Here is a 26,144-nt window from a genome sequence, read left to right as displayed (position 1 = left end):
CTCTTGAACCTCCTCCGTCGCCTCCTTTATACGTGTAGATTTGGCATCGAACCTCGTCAGATGTGGCTTCCATGCAGTTGTTCGCATGGCAAAGCGTGGATCGTAAGTGGATTTGCCAAGATTTGTATCTAAACAAAAATAGGCTTTCCAAACTTTGACAACTTTCCAAAGCTAAATTTTTGATTTTTTTCGTAAGGTTAAACAAACCAAGGTTTCAGTAAAGTTAAACAAAGCAACATTTTTCTCATTAATTAATTACTGATTAAAAAACTCGGTGAGTGTTTATTAATTAATGAATAAACATTTTTAACTGTTGTTGTAGACCCTATTGCCCAGAATATTCCCTTCAAATTAATTAATGAAAAAAAAAATCTAATGACAAAAGCGTTTCTCTGCTCTTAGAGACGAGCTCCTTAGCTTGTGAGGTGGCGTTTCGTGTATTGTAATTTAAAGGGGAATTTCCTGCGCGTGAACCTTGTTGTAGATCGGAGTGCAAGCCAAACAAGTAAGAACTGGCTCACAGCTGTGGCTTTATTTCTTGCATTGAGGGATTGCTATAGGCTTAAACTGCGGTTGCACTGCTTGAAAAGTATGATTTTTATTATTTTATTTTATTTTAGTCAGCAATGTTAAGGCAGTTTTGCAGCCACGTTTAGGGTTAAGATGTTTGATTTTTTCTCTTCTGGTAATAGCAGTATTATACAAAGTAGTGGTTTTTGGCCTGTGAGACCCGAGATTATTCACATCTGATTCGTTCTCATATTTTTTTAAAATTGAAACGCTAATTTTTCAGATGATTATTTCTGTGTAGAGACATCAGATTACAAGAAATCAAAAACATCTTGGATGGAAAAAAGAAAGGCCAGTCAGTAACTTTCACAGAGGAAAAGAAACAGGGGGAAACAATGGTAAGCTTGGCATCAAGCGTTCTGTTACAAATCTCGTCTTGGCTCAAGAAAGAAGGAAACAATGCAGTCTTTTCTTTGATTAAAACTATCATTTCTACATAGACATATGTATGTATGTATGTACATATCACACTTATGTGATGAATGTAGTGCATGTATGGTATGTAATAAATGTAACATATCAATATATACATGTGTATATGTATGTATGAAAGGAACACATGTATGTATATATGTATGCATGTGCATATGTATGTATGAAAGGAACAGATGTGTGTATGAAAGGAAGGGACAACTAAGTTTTTTGATTAAATTTTATATAGTGCCATTTATAGCAATGCACCTTTTTCTCACTTCTTTGTGCTTTGAACCAGTCTTCTTCAAAGAAGGTATTCACTAGGGAGGAATGGGAGAAAAAGCTCAGCGATGTGAAGATAAGGAAGGCGGACATGAACAAACTGGTCATGAATTTTCTCGTCACTGAAGGATACGTGGAGGCTGCTGAGAAGTTTCAGATGGAGACAGGGACCGAACGTATCCTAGCTGTCTGGTTTTATGCCAGGTTTTTCACACTCTGAATGGACATGGGGCATGTGAGGCTGGATACACATATAAAGCCTACTCATTGGCTTTATCAAAATTGGGCACAATCAAATGTGCTGGAGTTGTGGCATGGGCGGGCAGCTGTTAGAGACATGGCTGGCACCTGTTTCACCTCCATCCAAGCTGGCTGCTAGGCAATGCTCGACCGATGAAAATATTGGAGGGTCAATACTGGCTGGACAAGTGATGGGTGAGTGCTGGAGCCTGGCTAGCCAATGAGCGAGGAGCTGGTTTCAGATATACTGGGACACTGTGGAGCACTTTTTGCTCAGCATCATTGTTTTGCGAGGGTTTGTGAGACCTACGCACTGCACCCATGCAGTGTCTGTCTGTAGATACCTGCAAAGGTCCTTCCCCATCCAAATGCGAGGATTTTGTGAGACCTACACACTGCACCCAGGCGATGTCTGTCTATAGATACCTGCAAAGGCCCCTTCCCATCCGAGCAGCTCTCGTGTGTCCTTGTGCTGGGCACGTGGAGGATGGTTGTGTATCCAGTGTTATAGGGATGTATTTTATGGTTGGCCACTCAGTGTGCATGCACATGGGGCATGTTAAATTGTATTTCATGGGGTCCTGATATTCTGACGGTATATGGGGCATGTAAAACTGTAAAATTTGGGGTCTTCATTTAGATGGAGACGTGCACAGAACGTGGCCAGTTATGTCAGCTCCATTTCACTGTGAATGCACATGGTCCATTTTATGATGATGTTTTCCCCAAAGGTGTGCCACTAATGTTGCAATTGTTGGCTGACCATACCATATACTTTGAGTTGCTTGGCTGGTTGGTGGACTCTTCAATACCTCTTTGAAGTGTCTTCACTAGCTCCGGCATCTTCCTTCCTTGGTGCTTTTTTTTGTGTGTGTGTGTGTGTGAGAGAGAGAGAGAGAGAGAGAGAGAGAGAGAGCCCGAATGGCTGTCCGTGTTCCTTAGTTAAGAAAAGCAGACATGGATCTTGGGACTATCACGGACCGGATGGCAGTGCGCAAAGCTATTCAGTGTGGTAATGTCCAGGATGCCATCGAGAAGGTCAATGATTTAAATCCAGAGGTCAGTATGTAAAATTTTATTTAATTTAAGAAGGTTTGGCTTGGTGCATCAGTTGTTGAAGCTTTTCACCCTGTATTTGCAGATATTGGACACGAACCCACAGCTATTTTTCCATCTGCAACAGCAAAGGCTTATAGAGCTGATACGCAGTGGGAAAGTAGAAGAGGCTTTAGAATTTGCTCAAGAGGAGCTTGCACCAAGGGGTGAGGAGAATGTAAGGAGTTTCTTGACTTATCTCTATCATTGAAATTTGACCATAGCATACACCTAACCTCTTTGAAAGGGTTGTCATAAAAGCAGATAATATACACAAGTTTCTATCCAATGTTTCTTTCACATGAGTATGATTGCCACTGTTATTTCATGAACATGAAAGGAAAAATGGATTTGATTCTTCAAGCACATAATAGAGCTGTTAAAAAGTTGGCGTGGCTGTATGCGATAATGTATGATGTTATTTATAGTGAACTTAGTTAAGCTTAGGGTAGGCCTGGTTGGGTAAGGCTGTCCATCTCAACACACTGTGGTTGTGCATGCCACACTAAGTTTTATCCAAGGTTTTTCTCCTCAAGCTCAACTCTGTTGGGAATTTCAAGCCTTGTGTGCGTGTGTCGGTCTTGTATGTGTGTGTAACCTTATTCATGTGTGTGTGTAAACACTTGCTTAGGTGTGAACACCCCCCTCATATTTAGATAAGAAAAGTGGACATGTGTCATATGTATGTTTGTGAGTGTGATTTGTTTGGGTCAAAACATAAGGTTGTAAAAAGGCATGTACTCGGTGTAAGATCATATCAATCAATCATGAGCATTGAGTTGTGCAAATACACTCTCTCTTAGACCTTTGTTCTCTCTCCCATGGCTCCCCATTTTCCACAAACTCACCTCCTCATTTTTCCACTGGTGGAAGTACAAGGGTTATGGATACTAGAGTTAGAAGGTGGGTGCCCTTGGTGTGGGGAACCTCACCGTAGTTCTTGGTGGTGCTGCAGAAGAACTATCCTGAAATTATATCTTCTGCTGTGTTGATGTACTTAGTTTTCCTCCAGTAGCATGTATGAAAGTAGCATTGGACTTCAAATTGTAGGCCAAAAGAGCTCTTAATGGAGAGAATGTGTGTACGAAGTGGCTGTCAAGTCAATAACATAGTGCACAGCACATGACAAGATCAGGTGCCGTCAGATCATGGTTGCACAGCACGGCCTCAAGAGTCAATGCGTGCCAAAACACTATCAATTCAATTCTGGCTACTTGGAGCCAGATTCTAAGCATGCCAGTGTGCTCATTTAAAGTCACAATATGAAGGCTAGTCAGATTTGCCCACATTGCAGAGAAGCTGATACGGCTAAGGGGTACAGAAAATGTGATCCTAGCTGGTGTTGGATGTCCCGTAATTATGATGCTTAAAAAAAGTGAGGATATGGTTCACCCTATTTTTTCCTGCAAACCCTATTTATATGGCAATGTGTCAGGCTCAGGCACGAGCATGAAGACAGTTCATGCTGAGCTTTCCCTATCAGGCAACTTAATTCATAGGTTCTCCATAGCTTTCTCTACCGGGAATCTACCCAATAGGTCCTCCATAGCTTGATTCAAGTGCTCAAACAATGCACATGGCTCCAAGTCGTCGATTCTTGAGACAGCTGTTTCTTTTGATCCCACAGCTGCTACAGCTGGTACACAGGCTGGAACAGCAAGTACAACACTTGGGAAGGCATGGACAACAGGTACAAGGGCTTGTACAGTAGGTACAACCCACACATCAGTGGGTGTAGGAGGTACAATCATGGATCAGCTTGGTAGCTTCATGATCAGCAAATATGCATCAATTGCATTGAGAACATTGAGAACTTGTATGGTTGCAGCAAGTATAGGTGCGGCCATAATCAACCAGTACAAGCCATAATTTAGCATTGTGTATAGCAAGTACAGCCCTTACAGTAGTCATACAGGGCCATATAGCAGCTGTTAAGATTCCATACAGGTTGGGCAGCAAAACATGAAAAGTGGTGTGCCGATGTCACACGAGTGACGCAGTAGAAAATGCTAAGCACCATGAGAGACTAACGTCAATAAAAAAACTGAGCAAAACACCTAATCTATTGTATATTGCAAAACATGCTATGTTTACAATGATGATCATGCTTATGTATACCTATCTACTGATGCATACAAAAAGTTACTGGCGGTCCTTGCTCTAACGCATATGAGGGCAACTTGTTCTTGCTGCATCACAACTTTTGTGGTGATCTAGATGCCTGGGTTGTTGTTTGCCCTTGGTCTTGGCTTGGGAACCTTTGTATCTGAATGCTCAGGAATGACCCTTGACCTGCCTTTATGTAGGGAAGTGATAGCAAGTTGGGTTCAAGTCGGCTAGGACTTTATGACCCCTAAAAGTGCTCCAAAAGGTGGTCCATGTGTTAGGCACTTCTAGGCGCCTTTTGGGTTGCTTTTGCTTCAGCCCTTACCCATTCCATAGGAACCATTGGAAAGCATTGCTATGGATTTCATTATGGATTTGCTGAAATCGGCACATGGAAATGATACTATATGGACTATTATAGATCGTTTTAGCAAGCAGGCACACTTTATTCCTGTGAGGAAAACAATCAAGCCAGAGCACATGGCAAAGTTGTTCTTAGCTCATATTTTCAAACATCATGGCATGCCCAAGTCTATTGTGGGGGATAGAGATCCTCAGACTACCAGTTTATTTTGGCGCGCATGTTTGATAATATGGACACAAAGCTGAGTTTTTCATCGGCTTATCATCCACAAACGGATGGTCAGAGTGAAATTCCAAATTCAGCTGTGCTTGATTTGCTCAAGTATTATGTATTTGAGCAGAAGTCAGATTGGGAAAAGTGTTTGCCATTGGGTGAGTTTGCATACAATAACACAGTGCATTCTTAAACTAATAAGGCTCCATTTGAGATAGTCTATGGCAAGGTGGTGCTTTCACCTATCTTACGAACAAAAGATGAAATCTTTGTAGCAGATGAGTATGTCTGTGATTTGGATACTACGTTTGCACATGTTCGGACAGCCATAGAAAGATCTCAAGCTACGTAGAAAAAGACAGTTGACAAACACATGTGAGAGGTGGTTTTCAAGGAAGGATTACTTAAGTTTGAGAATGCACGTCTTCAAAAGCGGCCAGGTAAAGAAGGCCGGTTTCCTAAGCTTTCAAATAGGTATTACGGGCCATTCCAAATCTTGAAGAAAATAAATGAAGTGGCATATAGATTGGTATTGCCCGATCACTGGAAAATACACAATGCCTTTCATGTCAGTTCGCTGAGACCACCTCCTATGGAACCAATTTTAGAAGATCCACCAGAAGTGGATGAACTTGAGGAGGTATTGCAACCTGAGCAAATAGTTTTTCATAAAGAGCGGAAGCATGCAGGTGGCAAGCTAGAGCGCAGGTATCTTGTGAAGTTTAAAAACTATTTGGCTATGGATGCAAAATGAATGGACGAGGATTATTTTGCGGATTATCCGGAGCTTCTGAAGGCCTACTTGGAAGCTTTTCAGTTGCGGTCAACTGCTTGGAAGCCGGGGGGAATGTCACAAAATTCCTTACAGCTTCTATTTTTCTACTGTTCATGTGTGACATGTGGAGCCTGACATGACATACATGTATGGCTGGAGTAGCCTGACATGGTGTGTCTGTGTGGCATATGTAGCCTGACATGTAGTACATGTGTGGCTTGTGGAGCCTAACATGGTGTACATGTATGGCTTGTGGAGCCTAACATGGTGTACATGTATGGCTCATGGAGCCTGACATGATGTAATTCCTTGGGACTAGCTATCTTGGAGATCTTTTGTATTTATGTTCCGGAAGGTTCCGGAAGGATCACGAGCCTTGGACATTTTATTGGATACAATTGAGCAGATGGGTGTTTCTTCCAGTCTAGCTGCACTCATGTGTATGCATGACTTTGATTTTATCTTTGGATGACTTGTATTGTTTGCTTGAACAATGCTTGAGATTTTTTCTTGCGTTGTCCATGGGGCCGGGGACGCTTGCGCACCCTGTGGACATGTATGTGCACACCTGTTTGGGACTGACAGGTGGTCTACATGTGTTTTGCAGGTGGTAAGTGTACCCAAAAACCCAATTTATAGCTTTATGGTTTCATATACTAATAATTATGGGTGCAGGTTCACACACACTTATAAGTGGCCGGACAACTTATAAGGTATTCACATTGGGCAGGACTTAATACCATGTGGCAGCCATTAGGTGGGTACCGGGCTAGATTTGAACCAACTGATGGTCCTTCTAGACCAGAAAAGCACATGTGTGGGCTATTTTCAGTAGGGAAGCCCTATTATGGGAGAAAACTCCAGTTTTGGGGTAGGTGCCTGCTTTTTGGGGTGGCTGAGGGCTGGTCGACTGGTCGACCGGTATTCAAGCTGTTGTAATCTGTGGCGGGCTGATGACAGTCATTTACAGAGGTTGGTTGACTGTCCGGGAGGCTAGAAGGCTGATCGTTTTTGAGGTACAAGCGGGTATCTGCTGATTGGTGGCCTTCTGTTGATTGGTGGCCTGCTGGAGCATAGACTACTGTTGCATGACCTGTTTTAGGGTTTCTGAGGGCTGGTTGACTGTTGTAACAGCCTTAAAAGGCTGGTCGACCTACCCTGTGAACCTAACAGGTAAAAGAGAATGAAGAAGAGCTGTCCTGGGCTGATGCGGGAGTTGGTTGTCCTGCATGTGCTTTATGCCGGGAATGCTCTTGGTTTCTGAGGAGGAGTGTCCAACTCAGAGCTTGGGAATTGTTTTGATCTGTTTTCATATTGTATTGGAAGAAACAGGTGTAGCCAGTGGTGGTGAACCTTGGGCACCCGCAAAGTTGTATTGGAAGTAGACTCCTTTTCGGTAATCTAACCATAAAAGGGGGAGGGGGGGAGGGGGGGGTCAGCCCATCTTCTGGCCCCTAGTGTGGTGTATCGTGCAGTGTTGTTATTATCTTTATATCTAGCATGCTTATGTGTTTATTCAGATTTCATGATTGTTAAGATTTTCCATGTATAATTGCTCTTCCGTTTACAGAGAAACTTGTGAAGATCCCCACCCTCCTGACATTCCTGGTGTACCGACAGCTGTATGGGAACAACTATGGCATTTGGAAGGTGATGATGGAGTCTTTTGGAATCTTATGATTTGGTTGATTGGCTGACTTCGTCACAGTTGGAGTTTCAAGGCCAGATCTGGCGGCGGAGGACTCCTCTTCACTATCAGTAAAAGAGCGGGAGGCCCAGGCACAGTTGTGGGATCGTGTCAATGCCCGTGTGCGCTCTTTCATCTTTCTCAACTGCACACCCTAAGTGATTTGGCAGCACTTGGCATCTCTGTACAATCGGGTATCACCCATGAAGAGAGTTTCCTTGGAAGTATAGATGTGAGCGATGAATCCTACAAAGTCTTGGACGGTGTGGGAGCACATCAACAAACTCTAGGCTCTTCAGCAGGAGTTTCTTCAGGCTGGGAAGGAGATATCATCAGAGGACACATGGCCATCACCCTGCTGTCTCATCTGTCCTCTCAGTACTCAGCTTTCTATTCTTCTTTGATCACCAGCGGGGGGCTTAGCACCATTACATGGGAGGAGCTTGTGCCGATGATCTTGGACCAAGAGGAGCGGTTTCTGAATCCTCCACAGGACAAAGGTTCTGAGGCTTTGATTGACCAGCAGTCGATAGGCGTAACAACAAGGGCAAAGGGAAGTCTTCACAGTCTCTGAGAAGAAGCCCAACTTAGATCGTGATGCTTTGAAGGCGGAGTGGAACTGTAACCATTGTTGTTAAAACCCTAAGATCTCTCTAGATAATCATCATGCATGTCTAAACATGCATAAACCAGGCATAAACTCATTCACCTCACCACCCCCGAGCCCAAGGGATGCACACATGAATTACAATGAAGTACCTCAGACCTTAACCTTGATGTCCCATACCACCAAGAGGTATGACTCCAATCCAGCAGCACCCAGCTCTAGTATGAAATGACAAGAGAGGAGATATAATCCTCTACACGAGAACATCCCTTGAGTGTGCCCCATGCCCCTATTATATAGGAGGGTCCTCAAGTGACTCTTGACTCCCAATTTCCCATGTGTGACCCTTGGATGCCTGACCCTATCCTCAATCCTTAAGGTTAGCCCTAACCCATGCTTCACTAGAGCTTGTTCCCTTGTTCCCATGCTCACAAGCCTAATGTGGGTTAGCCTCCTAGTATATGCACATGTAATGTGCACATAACATACATCCCCTCTCTCAAAACATTGCACTCTTGCAATGAAAAGAAAAAAATATGCGCTGAACATTCTCAACCGACTCTCAAGTCGAATCCTCTATTTTCCTATCTTTTCACTTAATTTTAACCTCGGGGATTAGTTGACTACGAAGTTTCCTTTCCCTGAATTCAAGTACCTTTTCAGGTTCATGTGGAACATAGGATAAATCTTCGACTTCAACGAGTTCTTGAGGAGTAACTGTGTTTTCCTCACCCCCCAGTTTCTCTTTCAATCTACTGACATGAAAGACTGGATGAACTCTAACATGTAGAGGTAGTTTTAATTCATACGCAACCGTGCCAATCCGACGTATAACTCGAAATAGACCACAACATCTAGGAGATAATTTCGAGCATTTTCTTGTTGATAAAGTCTGAGAGTCTTTAGGAACTTTTAAATAAACCAACGCTCTTGGTTCAAAAGACCGAGGTGAGCGTCCTCTATCAGCATAAAACCGTGCCTTATCCTAAGTACTCTTGATAGAATCTTGAGCTTCGGTCAGCATTTCCTACACATCACACAAGAAATCCCTCGATACATCAAGCTCAATGTCCTTAAGACCGATATCAAGCTCAATGTCCTGGGTTGATACCTATACATAAGCATGAACGGACTAAAACCAGTAGCCGTATGTTTAGAACTGTTATAGGTAAATTCCATCATTGGAAGATACTTTTTTCAATTTGATGGTTTTCTAGAGACATGCACGAAGCATGTCCTCTACAATTTCATTCACACGCTCTGTTTGCCCATCAGATTACGGATGATCAGAGGAACTCATATCATACTCAAAGTTGTTTCCAATTTCTTGAAAACTTCCTGCCAAAAATTAGCCGTGAACTTAGAGTCCCGATTGCTCACAATATCAGATGGTAGACCATATAGTCTAAACAGTTGCTCGACAAATTGGTAAGCCAATTCCGAAGCTTTAACTGTTGTCTTTGTGGGTAAAAACCTAGCCATCTTTGTCAATCTATCCACGATCACCCAAATGGCATCGTGACCCCTGCTGGTACGTGGAAGTCCCGTAATGAAATCCATGGAAATACTTTTCCACTTTCTAGACGGAATATCCAAAGGATGTAATAACCCAGCAGATTTAAGGCGTTCAGCCTTGTTTATCTGACATTGATGACATTGGACCTCATAACTCTAAATAAAATCTTTCATTTTTCGCCAATAAAATGTCCTTCTAACTAAAGCCAAGGTATGTTGTATGCTAGGATGTCTTGCCGATTGAAACCGATTCCGTCAAGTGGGAAAGACTCCGTTGGACACCCACACGCTTAATAGCACAACTTTAAAACCACAAATTTGAAATGGACAACTTAAAACAACTTGAAGATTAAATGAACAGAAATGGAAAGATGGACACCAGCACTGGGGCCGGAACGTGCCGACCCCCCTCTCAATATATGATATATTTATTGGGAGTATTTATTAAATACAATGCTCCATGGGTTCTGAGAACCAGATAATGTCCATGTACATATGAAAACAGTACCAAACAAATAGGCTCGAATTTCGATGAAGAAAACTCGAAGCAGAACGACCACTAGTGTGGTCCAATCTCTACGGTCCTGTGCTTTCACTGGACTCCGCGGAGAGCACCTCACTGGTGTTCCGAGACCACGCACAAATAGGCGCTCTCGTACTAACGCCTGGCTCCCGATCTCAGCACCTTTGGACCGAGGTTCGCCAATACAGCTTGGACAACCCGGCACTGAACGGGTGTGGCCGTAGAGGGATGAATCCCTTATCAGATTTAAACATAAAATGCTTTACTCAAATCTGAAAATCACTTACTTGTAGATGGTTGATAGAAGACCAAAACTTATGGTGTTTGTGTAGACTTTGAAGTCACCCTTGTTGAAGAAAGAGTTGCCTCGTGTAGAACTAACAAGACAAGCACCACCACGAAGGGTACAGCCGCCTGCTGTGAGAGAAGAAGTATCCACTTGCAAGGAGGATAGAGACCTGGCTGCTGTGTGGAAAAGCAACCTGTTGTGAAGAGAGTATTCATCCACTGTTGTTTGCAAGAGGAAAGGGGTTCTGCTGGCTGGAAACAGGCGCACAGTCACCACCACCGTCAGTTGATGAAGCCGGTTGATGGATGATAGGCGCCTAACTGCAGCCTGCGCAGCGTGTGATGATGCAGCCGCCTGGAAGGGTGTATGCGCAGCAGTATAGAGAAAGAAGGCAGCCGCCTGCAGTGCAGTTTGCAGCCAGCCGCCTGGGGACAGAATACGTGCAGTAGTAAAGGGAGAGATGGCAGCCGCTTGTAAGGGTGGTGAAGCAGCCGCCAAGTGCTGTAGATGAAAGAGCCGCCAAGCGCTGTAGACGAAAGAGCCGCTAGCCAAGGAGATCGCCGGTTGATGAATTTCAACGCCAGATAGAAGCGATCATGATATTTTACGCTTGATGGAGGGAGTCCTTTTTAATAAATTAATGTGGAGTTAACCTTGTGATACCCACGTTTGCATGTGGGGGGACTAGTGGGAGTAGGTGACCATGCCCACCCCCACATTCACTTAAAAGTGGGGCTCCCCACCTTGGCCCCAAAGTGGGTGCCCACTTTTAAATAAATGTGAACACCTAACCTTATAAAATAAAGGGTTAGAAGATAAAACATTAAAACAACAAGTGCGACATACTTACCACCTGTTCACATGCACCAAAACTCGTCAGAATACAGGGCAGACTTCACGACTCACTGGCAGGCGTCCCCGCTCAGTAAGTAACACGTCAAGCAGGCAAACACACAAATACATGTCATGCGAAAACAGTTTCAAACATGCAAAATATGTGTGCATGTGCAAATAGTAACATGGACATATCTCCCGTTCATGGAACAAGTACAAAATATCTGTCGGCACAAAACTGGCACGACATAAAACATAAAAACCTGGTCTTCCTATGGAGTGACAGTCCCATAGGTAAGACAGTTCCAGGCACGAGTCTCCCTATGGTGTGACGGTCCCATAGGCAAAACACGGCACGAATACTGGTTCTTCCATGGCGTGACAATCCCATGGATCGAACACAGTCCAGGTCATACACGGGTGGCACTGGTCTGGCTCCCGTCCATACGACACCATCCTGCTAACACATGGGTGGCACCAGTCTGGCTCCCGTCCATGTCAGCAAAATACTGGTCTCTTCACACGAGACACTGGCCTGGCCTCAAGTGAACGAGACGCAAAAACTAGGAATGGACCAAATGGTCGGCCAATTGGTGACATCCCCCCGGGCTTCTAAAGAGTTGACCTCAACTGAAAAGCCTCAAGATATGCCTGCAACAATTGCGGATAATCTGCAAAATAATCCTCATTTACCCATTTGGCATCAATAGGCAAATAATTTTTAAACTTCACAAGGTATCTCCTGGAAAGCTTTCCTGCAGGTAGCTTTTTCTCCTTGTGAAAAACAATCTGTTCTGGCTGGAGGATCTCCTCAAGCTCTTCAATTTCTGGCGGATCTTCTGTGACAGGCTCATCAGGATCTGGCCGCACATATTTCCGAAATAGACTCACATGAAAAGCATTGTGAATCTTCCAATGACTAGGTAAAGCAAGCCTGTAGGACACTTCATTGATCTTGTGAATCACCTTGAAGGGTCCATAATAGTGAGGAGAAAGCTTAGGATATGATCCTTCTTGTCCTGGCCTCTTCCGAAGCCTAGCCTTCTCAAATTTCAGCAATACCCAATCACCTTCTTTGACTTCCATGTCCCTTCTATGCTTGTCAGCAGCCATTTTATGCTTATCCTGAGATCTTGCAATGGCTGTCCGCACTTGACCAAAGGCAACATCCAAGTCACGAACATATTCATCAGCTGCAAAAATCTCATCCTTGGTACGAAGGATGGGTGGCAATACCACTCTGCCATAAATAATCTCAAACGGAGCCTTGCCCGTAGAAGCATGGATCGTATTGTTGTAGGCAAATTCAACAAGTGGAAGATACTTCTCCCATGCACTCTTTTGATCTGCCACATAACACTTCAACAAATCCAACACGGCTGAATTTGCAGCTTCACTTTGGCCATCCGTTTGGGGATGATAAGCTGATGAAAACTCGAGCTTAGTACCCATATTATCAAACAAAGCCCTCCAAAATAGGCTTGTAGTCCTGGGATCTCTATCCCCAACAATGGATTTAGGCATACCATGATGCTTGAAAATATTTGCAAGAAAAAGCTTTACCATATGATCAGCTTTGATGGTTTTCTTGACCGGCAAGAAGTGAGCTTGCTTGCTAAACCTGTCCACAATAGTCCAAATAGCATCATTCCCATGCTGGGATCTAGGCAAATCCATAATAAAATCCATCGTAATACTTTCCCAAGGTTGCGAGGGAATAGGCAATGGCTGTAGCAAACCTGGAGGCTTTTGCCTGTCAAATTTCACCTTTTGGCAAGTAATACATGCACGCACATAAGCCTCAATGTCTTTACGCATGCTTGGCCAAAAGAAATACCTCTGAATCATGCGAGTAGTAGGCATAATACCTCTATGACCAGCATAAGGTGGAGCGTGACATTCGTCCATAACCTTTGGACGCAAATCCTTCACCACACATAGGCAATTATCCTTCATGAGATAACCCTCGTTGATAACATAAGAGGCATGTGAATGACCAGCCATCAAATCAGTCCATATATGGCAAAAATCAGCATCCAAATGATACAAATCTCTCATAGCAGATAGATCTGCATGAGAGGCGACTGAGACTGCAGCAATATAAGGCCTCCTAGATAGTGCATCGGCCACTACATTTTTCTTTCCTGGAGTATGCACAATCTGAAAATGAAACATGGAAAGAAAGTTTGCCATTCTCATCTGCTTCTCTGAAAGCTTGGTTTGAGATAGAAAGTATCTCAAGCTTTGATGATCTGTCTTGACTACAAATTCAGCCCCAAGAAGATAGTGTTTCCAAATCTTTAAGGCGTGAATTACAGCCAAGAGCTCTTTCTCATAGATATCCATATGAAGCTCAGCATCATGCAAACGACGGCTCTCGTATGCAACTGCATGCCCTTCTTGATTTAGGACAGCTCCTATGCAATCACCACAAGCATCACATTCAACCACGAACGACTTGTGCAAGTCAGGAACAATCAATACAGGACCACATATGATCGCATGTTTGAGCTGCAAGAAAGCATCCTGTTCCTTTGAAGTCCATTTGAAAGCAGTTTTCTTCTTCGTGAGATCATGTAGAGGAGTGGCAATCATAGCAAAATGCCTTATGAAACGCCTATAGTACGAACATAATCCCAGAAAACTACGTACTTGATGTACGTTTTGTAATTCGGGCCAATTCCGAATGGTCTCTATCTTTGCAGGATCCATTGTAACTCCATCCTTGGATACAATATGTCCCAGATAATGAATCTCTGAAAGGAAAAACTCACTTTTCTTGGCATTGACGAAAAGTTTATGCTTCCGCAACTCTTCGAACACTGTGATCAAATGAGTTCTGTGTTCCTGCTCATTCTTGGAGAAAACCAAGATATCATCAAAGAAGACTCCTGTAAACTTGCGATGGGATCGGAATATCCTATCCATCATACGATTAAAAGTAGCAGGAGCATTGGTGAGACCAAAAGGCATTACCAAGAATTCATATAATCCGAAGGCTGTCCTGAATGCAGTCTTATGGACATCTTGTGGCACCATGCGTATCTGGTGATAACCACTCTTCAAATCAAGTCTGCTAAAGCAAGCCGAACCATCAAGCTTATCCAAGATATCATCAATACGTGGAATAGGAAATCTGTTCTTGATGGTAAGCTTGTTCAAAGCTCTATAGTCTACACACATACGGAATGATCCGTCCTCCTTTTGAACAAGAAGCACAGGAGAGCAGTAAGGTGAGGAACTGGGCTGAACCAAACCTTTCTCTAAAAGCTCGTTTACTTGCTTCATGATTTCTTCTTGTTGTGCAGCACTCACTCGGTATGCGGGTTTGTTAGGAGGAGAACTACCTGGCACAAGATCTATGCGGTGATCTTCGGGCCTTTGGGGAGGTAATTCACCTGGCAATGAGTCAGCAAAACAGTCTTTGGATGCATTAAGAAAATTCAGCCTATCATTAGACATAGCATCCATATTTTGATGATTTGGCACAAGACTATCACGCACAAAAACCAAGTACTCTGAAAGACTCTTTTTCATTGCTTTATTAATTTGGATGTGTGATACAACTGGGATGGAATCCCCTTCTTTGCCAGCATCAATAAAATGCATGCGGCCTTTATGCATGAAAGAAATCATATTGGACTTGTAATCTTTCGGGGCTCAAGCCTATGGCGCCACGGCTTGCCCAACAATACATCACATCCATTCAATGGAGCAACTAAGAAATGCTCATTATCAAGGTAGCCCTGGATATGGATAGGCAACTTCCCAATCAAAGGGGTAACCTGCACCTCTTTACCAATAAATGCAGCTTCGGCTTCAATCTGAGGTCCCATGTTTTCAACCTCAATACCCAATGCAGCTGCCATTTGCATAGAGATGAAATTGTCAGTTGCACAGTCATCAAACATGAAGAGTGCGGGCTGATCCTTGATTTGCCCCCAAGCCTTGCAAACCATACGCTCTTTTGCATCATGACCTGTATTACCTTGCACATCAGGAACTGCATGAACATTTGCTTTGGTGTGCTTGTCCTCGTGCTTTGGTTTGCGATCTGGGCATTGTCGGAACATGTGGTCTTTGCTACCACAAGAAAAGCATTTTCCATCCTTAGCATATTGCTCTCTTTGCTCCGGGGTTAAGCCGAATTTGTTCTTTCTTGGGCCCTGTTCTTTAGATGTGATATTTTCAGCTTTACCACCCTTGTAAGGCTCCCGGAAGTTCTTTTTAGGTGGCTGTCCACCCTTTTGCTGATTTGGGGCAGCCTTGTCCTTCCCCTTGGAACCTCCTTGATCCTGCTTGATCTTGAGCACCAATTGCTCCGTAGCAAGAGCAGAAGCTGTGAGTTGTTGCAACGTATGTTTTGGGTGCAATTCAATACCCGATCTATAAGCAGGTTGCAATCCAGAACGAAACTTCCTCTTTCTTTCATCCTCAGTGATAAGCATGAAGGGAGTCACTTCCAGCAACACTTTCCAGAATTTGTTAACATACTGTTGCACACTCTCATTATCTTTTTGCTCCAACCTGTCCCACTTTTGAGTGAGAGTTTGCTCTGCATTGGGTGGCAAGAACTGAGCATAAAATCTATCTTTGAATTCCTTCCAAGTAGAGATGGGATCCTTGGTGATCTTTTCAGTGATCCACCAATGGGCAGCAGTCCCTTTCAAAAACATGCTAGCATGGCGCACCTTTGACTTTTCTGTGAAATCCTCATCGCTAAAAGCAATGTCGAACTGTGCCACAAACGCTAACACCTTAGAAGCATCATGTTCACCATGAAAGACATCAAATTTGACAGATTTATCACCTGCTTTGAATTCCTTGAGCTTCCTGGCATGAGGCTCATGGTCTTCTCTTTTTCTTTTCCCCTTATCCAACGAGGCAGCCCTGTCTGCATGGGCTCCATGGGCCATCATAGAAGCTTCATGGGGCACGGTGGCATGTGCTCCACGAATTCGAAACTCAGATGCATGTGACTTACCTGCATATGGCATGGTCTCTCCATGAGACAACTCAGAAGGCAAAATTTTTCTGGAAATAGACCTGTCACCATGAGATACATATCTTGCATGCATGTGACTTTGATGCCCTCCATGAGCAGTGGCATACATATATCTGTCAGGCTTAGTGCCTTGGGGAGAGGATGCATGTCGAGAGGTGACAGTCACCTCTTGCTTTTGCATAAAAGATTTCAGCCTCTGGGATGCGGGATCTCCATGCTTCAAACGAGGTGGATTTCTGAATTTCAGGTCTCCGTCATCCCCCTCTTTGATATCACCTTTGCGAAGGAGATATGCAAGTGCCAACTCCCTTGGTTTCTTGCCCACTTCACGAGCCATTGATTCGAAAGTTACATCAACCATAGCATCAGCCTTCCTGGCTTCAATAGCACTTTGCAGATGTGGATCTTCATGCAAGAACTTTAACTCTTGCTCTTGAGCCTGCAAAAGTTTTCTCATATGTTCCATTTCAGCCCTCATAGCTTCAGGCTCTTGTTCAAGCATAACTGTCTTTCCTGGAGACAGTTGACCCTTGGATTCACTATCCATAACCCTTTCAAGGGGCTTGTGCCTACCACGCAGGGCATCAGACCCACGAGAAGCACTAGATGGACCCCTCGAATTTGGCACTTCCAAAGGGTTGCCTTGGCTGTCCATTGTGTTTTAAGTTTGCTAAAAGCGGGATGTCCAGTACACAGGTTCGTTTCCCCACTAGGAAGAGGGAAACAACCGTGCTCTGATACCAATGAAACCGATCCCGTCAAGTGGGAAAGACTCCGTTGGACACCCACACGCTTAATAGCACAACTTTAAAACCACAAATTTGAAATGGACAACTTAAAACAACTTGAAGATTAAATGAACAGAAATGGAAAGATGGACACCAGCACTGGGGCCGGAACGGGCCGACCCCCCCCTCAATATATGATATATTTATTGGGAGTATTTATTAAATACAATGCTCCATGGGTTCTGAGAACCAGATAATGTCCATGTACATATGAAAACAGTACCAAACAAATAGGCTCGAATTTCGATGAAGAAAACTCGAAGCAGAACAACCACTAGTGTGGTCCAATCTCTACGGTCTTGTGCTTTCACTGGACTCCGCGGAGAGCACCTCACTGGTGTTCCGAGACCACGCACAAACAGGCGCTCTCGTACTAACGCCTGGCTCTCCCGATCTCAGCACCTTTGGACCGAGGTTCGCCAATACAGCTTGGACAACCCGGCACCGAACGGGTGTGGCCGTAGAGGGATGAATCCCTTATCAGATTTAAACATAAAATGCTTTACTCAAATCTGAAAATCACTTACTTGTAGATGGTTGATAGAAGACCAAAACTTATGGTGTTTGTGTAGACTTTGAAGCCACCCTTGTTGAAGAAAGAGTTGCCTCGTGTAGAACTAACAAGACAAGCACCACCACGAAGGGTACAGCCGCCTGCTGTGAGAGAAGAAGTATCCACTTGCAAGGAGGATAGAGACCTGGCTGCTGTGTGGAAAAGCAACTTGTTGTGAAGAGAGTATTCATCCACTGTTGTTTGCAAGAGGAAAGGGGTTCTGCTGGCTGGAAACAGGCGCACAGTCACCACCACCGTCAGTTGATGAAGCCGGTTGATGGATGATAGGCGCCTAACTGCAGCCTGCGCAGCCTGTGATGATGCAGCCGCCTGGAAGGGTGTATGCGCAGCAGTATAGAGAAAGAAGGCAGCCGCCTGCAGTGCAGTTGCAGCCAGCCGCCTGGGGACAGAATACGTGCAGTAGTAAAGGGAGAGATGGCAGCCGCTTGTAAGGGTGGTGAAGCAGCCGCCAAGTGCTGTAGATGAAAGAGCCGCCAAGCGCTGTAGACGAAAGAGCCGCCAGCCAAGGAGATCGCCGGTTGATGAATTTCAACGCCAGATAGAAGCGATCATGATATTTTACGCTTGATGGAGGGAGTCCTTTTTAATAAATTAATGTGGAGTTAACCTTGTGATACCCACGTTTGCATGTGGGGGGACTAGTGGGAGTAGGTGACCATGCCCACCCCCACATTCACTTAAAAGTGGGGCTCCCCACCTTGGCCCCAAAGTGGGTGCCCAAACCCACTTTTAAGTAAATGTGAACACCTAACCTTATAAAATAAAGGGTTAGAAGATAAAACATTAAAACAACAAGTGCGACATACTTACCACCTGTTCACATGCACCAAAACTCGTCCGAATACAGGGCAGACTTCACGACTCACTGGCAGGCGTCCCCGCTCAGTAAGTAACACGTCAAGCAGGCAAACCACACAAATACATGTCATGCGAAAACAGTTTCAAACATGCAAAATATGTGTGCATGTGCAAATAGTAACATGGACATATCTCCCGTTCATGGAACAAGTACAAAATATCTGTCGGCACAAAACTGGCACGACATAAAACATAAAAACCTGGTCTTCCTATGGAGTGACAGTCCCATAGGTAAGACACAGTTCCAGGCACGAGTCTCCCTATGGTGTGACAGTCCCATAGGCAAAACACGGCACGAATACTGGTTCTTCCATGGCGTGACAATCCCATGGATCGAACACAGTCCAGGTCATACACGGGTGGCACTGGTCTGGCTCCCGTCCATACGACACCATCCTGCTAACACACGGGTGGCACCAGTCTGGCTCCCGTCCATGTCAGCAAAATACTGGTCTCTTCACACGAGACACTGGCCTGGCCTCAAGTGAACGAGACGCAAAAACTAGGAATGGACCAAATGGTCGGCCAATTGGTGACACCGATAGTGTGTCATGGCACTCAAATAGGATCCTTAACTTAATTTATGGCACATCCGGCACGCAAACCTTATCGTTTCGGAATAAAAAACCATTTCGAATAAAAATTGGTTGCCTTTTCCTTTCACCAGGTTTTGATCTACTTTAGAGTTGGACCCTGATTTTGCCAAATTCTAATATTTTCCAAAGAAAATATCTGTCCTGCATTTTTCCCTGAGTGAATCGTACAAGTTAGAAGTAATCTCAGAGAAGCAAAGTTCATTAACTTCACTAATACGACTCAACGCATCAGTAATGCGATTCAAGATACCTTTCCTGTATTTAATCTTGAAATCCAAGTCCTGCATTAACTCAGCCTATTTGGCTTTTCTACCCTTTAAGTCTGGTTGATCACAAATATACTGTAAAGACTGATGATCTGTCAAGACCATGAATTGAGACCCGTAAAGATACTGTTTCCGTGTCTTTAAAGCATAAATGATTGCATACAACTCTCTCCTGAACTGGGTGCCTAGTCTGTGCATCATTGAGTTTCTTACTCTCGAAGGCCACAGGCTTCCCATTCTAGAACAAAGCTGTGCCTACCGCAAAATCACTAGCATCAGTCTCAACAATGTAAGGTCTATTAGGATCTGGCAAGGCTAACACAGGAGCATCTTGAACTTTATTTTTCAAAATCTCGAAAGCCTCTTATAGCTTATCAGTCCACACAATTGGAGAATTGGACTTCTTATTTTTACCTTTAAGAAGATTGGTAAAGGTTACAATTAACTTTGAATAATCCTTAACAGATTTTCGAAGAAATACCACAAAACCTAAGAAAGATCTTAATTGTTTGAGTGTATAAGGAACTGGCCATTCCAAAACCTTTTGGATCCGATCCAAATCTATACTCAAGCCATCCGGAGAGATCTTATGACCTAAGTATAACAATTTCTTTTTAAATAAATCACACTTAGATAATTTACAATACAGTTTTTTCTTCCTGAGCCTTTCTAGAACCTCTTTAAGATGACTCTCATGCTCATCCAAAGTTTTGTTGTATATCAAAATATCATCTAAGAAAACTACCACACATTTTTCCAACATATCTCGAAATATATCATTCATCCGTTGGAAAGTTGCTGGTGCATTAGGGAGACCAAAGGGTAACACTAAAAATTCATAATGGCCATATCTTGTTCTAAAAGCAATTTTAGGCACATCTTCCTTTGCTATACAGATCTAATGATAACCGGTTTGCAAGTCAAGCTTTGTAAAATACTTAGCTCCATGCAACCTATCAATAAGCTCATCTGATCTAGGCAACGAGTATCTATTTTTAATTGTAATCTTATTAAGACATTTGTAATCAATACACATCCTCCAGGTACCTTGATCCTTTTTTCTAACGAGGAGAACTGGTGCTCCCCAAGGAGACTTACTTGGTCTAATTTGATCCATCCTCAAATATTCAGCTAGTTGTTTGGCTACCTCATCCTCCTCAGATTGGCTAAGCCGATACGGAGGAATACTAACAGGTTCCACCTCTGGTACTAGCTCTATTTTATGGTCCACCTCTCGTTTAGGAGATAATCCATGAGATAACTCATCAGGAAATACATCATGAAATTCACTTTCTATAGAACTTAACACTTTACTTTCCCAAACATCTAAAGAAACAGTGCCTACATCAAAATGAACACATGAAGACATTGGATCCATAACCAACTGGAAAAGTTCATAGTTAAACATATCTTCCATTAATTCCAGCTCATTGATAAAAGTTTCTTTTGGTATAACAATGTTTCCTTTAAGAGTTACAAGGCTTACATTGTGATGGAAAGACATTAAATGTTTGATCCAATCAATAGAAAAATTCTTATTTTTGCTATGAAACTATTTCTTTCCAAAAATTATATCTACATGACCCAAGCTCATGACATGGAAATCAAACCTATCTAAGTACAATTAGATGTCTAACGTTAGTTTTGACATCTTCTTGTCCCAAAATTGGACTCGTCCTCCAGCCACATCATGACCTTGTATATGTGATCATTCTGCATAGTTTCCAGTTTCATTCTCTGTACCACAATATTGTTAATAAAATTGTGAGTACTACCAGGATCAAACAAAATATGAACATGATGTCCTTTTAGTGATCCATAAACATGAAATAATTCGTTTAGACTATAAACATCTTTACGGAAAGTACAATCTGAACATTGGGTTCCTTCAAGATGCGTAATATTGACTTCAGAGAATTTACCTTGAAGTTTTGTAATGTGTACAGATTTCTTCGGCGTGAACTTTTTCGGTGCTGTCTTTAGACCTTGTCTTGTGAAAAACTTGCGCAGCCTGAATAGCATCCTCAACCATTTTAACTTTGCACTTCTTCACCTCGTATTGCTAATCACGAGATAAACCATTGATGAAAATACCACACAAGGTATGATCATCAGACTTGGCTTTGGCAGCCAACTGTCTAAACTTTTGCACATAGTTATCGAAAGATTGATTAGCCGTGCTATTTTAAACTAGCTTGGCAATAACTTCGAATTTATCCTCAGGTTGGATAAACTCCTTCTTGAATGCATCTTCAAATCCTTGCCAAGTAGTGAGAATAGAATTTTCTTTAAGATCCTTCCACCAAGTTAAAGCTTTCCCCTTTAATAATCCCTGTGCCATCTGCAGTTTCTACGCATCAGTGAAAGGGTGAAAAGCAAAGTGTGTAGTCCACCTGTTAAGCCAGGCATCGACACATTCTCGTGTCTTCTCCTTCTTCTCCCCGCCATACACCTTTGGTGTAAAAGATAGAACAACTACTTTGGTAAGAGTAGATGAGATGGCTAGAAGAGTTTTCTGCAGAGTTAAGATGTGCACCTTAAGTGATTCCATCTCATCATGGTACTTTGCTATTGTAGCCTCGAGACGCTGTGTCATCTCCAAAAATTCGCTCTTTGCTACCGCCTCTTCTTCTTCTTCATGGAATTTAAGATCTTCTTTTCTAGAATTGGGATGATCACTCATGTCATCGACATTGTCATTGACCGAAAAGTCAATATGAGCCATGGTAGATGAGTTCTCTATGAATCTGGATTATACTTTTCTTTACCCTTCTCTTGATCCCTCTTGACCAAAAGTTCTAGCAAATTAATTCACTAGAATTAACTGCACATAAGAAAAATGCGTCAATTAGCATTTGGTGGCTAGATTTTGGCAAAATAATCATGAAAACACCGTCTAGAATCAATCCAAACGGATAAATTATTAATACAAGGTATTCTCGCATTAATAATATGCGAATAACCCGCATTTATCTAGTGTGAGTACATAAAAACGTTCTAGAATACTAAATAACCCTTGAAAATAAGAATTCTCGAGAAAAAAGAATTACCATGATTTTTTTCTAATTTTTTCTAATTTTCTAGGGTCTCAAAATACGCTAATTTTGAATTCCACCATATTTTTCCAGAAAATTTTTAGCAATTAGATTTATCAAAATACCATTCATGTTTTAAAAATACTAATTTTCAAGATTTCTAAAAATAATTTCTAGAATATTCCTAATTTCTCTTGAGAATCCCATCGTTCATGAAATTTCTAATTCCATTCGACAATTCTCAAATCTAATAAAAAATTATAATTGTAATGGATTTCTTAATTTTTTTGGGTAAAAAATAGATTTTTAAAAGAATTTGAATGGTCACGGATGCCCGAATGGACACACCACATGCCAATCACCAATCCCAGATTTTCTAGAAATTTAAAATAATCTTTGTCTAATTTTTCACTAATTTCTAGGAATTTTTTGAAATTTTTAATTTACCCCAAGTGCATTAGAATACGAACATTTCAAAAATTTCGGAATCTCAATGGTCTTTTCGGAATACGGAAAGCCAATAGTTTCGAGAAAATGGAAAGACAAAAAAAAAATTGGAATGTAAAAGGTCAAAAAGTTTTCCAGAATCCGGAAGGTCAACAGGTTTTCCGAAAATTGAAAAGCCAAAGAGCTCCAAGAAAGAATTTTCAGAAAAAAATTTCAGAGAAGAAAAAAAAATTCAAATCTTTTTTTTTTTTAACTTTTTTTGAAAAGCTTACAAAGTTTTTTTTTAAAAAAATATTCATTTTTTAACATTTTCAAAAAGCTTTAAATTAAAGCTTTTTTTAAAGCTTGAAATTAACGAATTCGGAGGGGAGGGGGAGATGTGTGTTTATTTGCCTGCAACGAAAATCCCCCTCCTCTCACCTCCTGGCCCGTGTAAGCATGAGAGAGAGAGGAGGAGAGAGGATCGCTCCTCCTCTTCTCCATTTCTACTTTCTCTCTCTCCACTCCCTCCTTCTTTGTTAACAGAGAGGAGATTGATTAAAATTTTAATTAAACCTCTTTAATCATAATTACAACTTAATAATAGAAGGAAATTCCGGATTTTGAGGAAAGAAAAGAATTTTACGCGCACAGGAGAGAACCCAATGCATCAATTGGCTGTCCCACACTGCATTTCAGTAGAAATTTGGTAGAAAATTGATAGCATCTTTGTGGAAAACTCGCCAAAACGCATAAAAAATATATTTTTAACCATAAAAATGCTTTAAAATTTTTTAAATAAATAGAAAAAATTTCTAAAAATTGTAGAAATTCAAGAAATTCATTCTACCAAGAATATGCGCAATAAAATGTGCGGTATTTTGGTAGAAATTTCATAAATGCTTATTTTAAACAAAGAAAAATTAGAAAAAATAGCATTGAACTCACGAAATTCCTATTGTCGATTCATTCATTGAAAGAAGAAACACGCGTTCCAACCGCCATATCGACGATCCACGGGCGTAATCACCAAAACAAACTAACAAAATAACATTTTTATTTAGTAAATATTAAAACTTATTTTAACGAATACTAAAAATTGGAATAAGAAAGTTAAAACAACAACAATTAACTAGAGATTGCTTTGATACCACTGTTCAAACCCTAAGATCTCTCTAGATAATCATCATGCATAAACCAGACAAACTCATCCACCCAACCACCTCGGAGCCCAAGGGATGCACACATGAATTACAATGAAGTATCTCATACCTTAACCTTGATGTCCCATACCACCAAGAGGTATGACTCCAATCTAGCAGCACTCAGCTCTAGTATGAAATGACAAGAGAGTAGATATAATCCTCTACACGAGAACATCCCTTGAGTGTACCCCATGTCCCTATTATATAGGAGGGTACTCAAGTGACTCTTGACTCTTCATTTCCCAGGTGTGACCCTTCGATGCCTGACTCTAACCTCAACTCTTAAGATTAGCCCTAATCCATGCTCCATTAGAGAAGAATGGGTCTTGGGAGTTGGTTCCGAGGCCGTCGAAACGGTCAGTCATTGGTGTCAAGTGGGTCTACAAACCAAGTATAAGTCTGATGGGTCCGTGAACAAGCACAAGGCTAGACTTGTGGCTAAGGGCTATGCTCAACGGCCAGGCATCGACTATGAGGACACTTTTGCAGTGACAGCTAGGATGACCACGATTCGGACAATTCTTGTTCTTGTCTCTCATTAGTAGAGTGGCTGGTGTATCAAATGGATGTTAAATCTGCATTCTTGAATGACGACTTGTAAGAGGAGGTGTATGTTGAGCAACCTGCAGGCTTTGAGGTTCTAGGCTCAAAAGGTATGGATTACAGGTTTGCGGAAGGCCTTGTATGGTTTGAAACAGGCTTCCGAGGCTTGGAACCAAAAAATTGATGCTTTCTTTTAGAAACAGGGTTTTCAGAGATCAGTTGGAGATCCAAACTTGTATCTCTTTTGATTATTCTTTATGTGGATGATCTTGTCCTCACTAGCAGTCATGTGGAGTACATAGCTGTTATGTGCACATTATATGTACATATACTAGGAGGCTAACCCACATTAGGCTTGTGAGCATGGGAACAAGCTCTAGTGGAGCATGGGTTAGGGCTAACCTTATGAATTGAGGTTAGGGCCAGGCATCCAAGGGTCACACCTGGGAAATGAAGAGTCAAGAGTCACTTGAGTACCCTCTTATATAATAGGGACATGGGGTACACTCAAGGGATGTTCTCTTGTGTAGAGGATTGTATCTACTCTCTTGTCATTTCATACTAGAGCTGAGTGTTGCTAGATTGGAGTCATACCTCTTGGTGGTATGGGACTTCAAGGTTAAGGTATGAGGTACTTCATTGTAATTCATGTGTGCATTCCATGGGCTCGGGGGTGGTTGCGTGGATGAGTTTTTGTCTAGTTTATGCATGTTTATGCATGATGATTATCTAGAGAGATCTTAGGGTTTGAACAGTAGTATCAAAGCAATCTCTAGTTAATTGTTGTTGTTTTTCTTTCTTATTCTAATTTTTAGCATAATTTTAATATTTTCTAAATAAAAATGTTATTTTGTTGGTTTGTTTTGGTGATTACGCACGTGGATCGTCGATATGGCGGTTGAAACGCGTGTTTTTTCTTCCAATGGATGAATTGACGATGTGGGAGAATTCCGTGAGTTTAATGTTATTTTTCTCAATTTTTCTTGGTTTAAAATAAGCATTTATGGAATTTCTACCAAAATACCACACATTTTATTGCGGATATTCTTGATGGAATGAATTTCTTGAATTTTTATAATTTTTTTTAATTATTTAAAAATTTTTAGAGCATTTTTATGGTAAATTTTTTGAAATGTATTTTAGCGGGTTTTCCGCGGAGATGCTATCAATTTTTTGCCAAGTTTCTGCTGAAATGCAGTGTGGGGCAACCAATTCATGTATTGGGTTCTCTCCCGTACGCGTAAAATTCTTTTCTTTCCTCAAAATCCGGAATTACCTTCTATTTCTCTCTTCTACGTGTGTGAATGCCTCTTAGAAGGTACAGTTTGATTAAA

General features: G+C 42.0%; 1 protein-coding gene across 4 annotated transcripts in view; it reads left to right on the top strand.

Annotated features, from left to right (window-relative positions):
* Positions 1-365: 365 nt before the first annotated feature.
* The window catches only part of LOC147637419 (protein GID8 homolog), a 59,471-nt gene continuing 33,692 nt past the window's right edge, over positions 366-26,144 (top strand). The window contains exons 1-5 of one of the 4 annotated variants that reach the window (XM_086799218.1): positions 366-505; positions 812-908; positions 1,283-1,442; positions 2,462-2,565; positions 2,648-2,779. In XM_086799218.1, coding sequence (XP_086655344.1) covers positions 906-908; positions 1,283-1,442; positions 2,462-2,565; positions 2,648-2,779 — 399 coding nt within the window. In that variant the 5' untranslated portion in view covers positions 366-505; positions 812-905. Of the gene's footprint in view, positions 506-793; positions 909-1,282; positions 1,443-2,458; positions 2,566-2,647; positions 2,780-26,144 lie in introns of all 4 variants that reach the window. The other 3 variants (XM_086799216.1, XM_086799217.1, XM_086799219.1) reach the window with 3 other exon arrangements.

Source organism: Cibotium barometz, chromosome 6, assembly GCF_041138505.1.
Source record: "Cibotium barometz isolate CiBa-2024 chromosome 6, ASM4113850v1, whole genome shotgun sequence".
Classification (NCBI taxonomy): Eukaryota; Viridiplantae; Streptophyta; class Polypodiopsida; order Cyatheales; family Cibotiaceae; genus Cibotium; species Cibotium barometz.
This window is presented reverse-complemented; position numbering and strand designations above follow the sequence as displayed.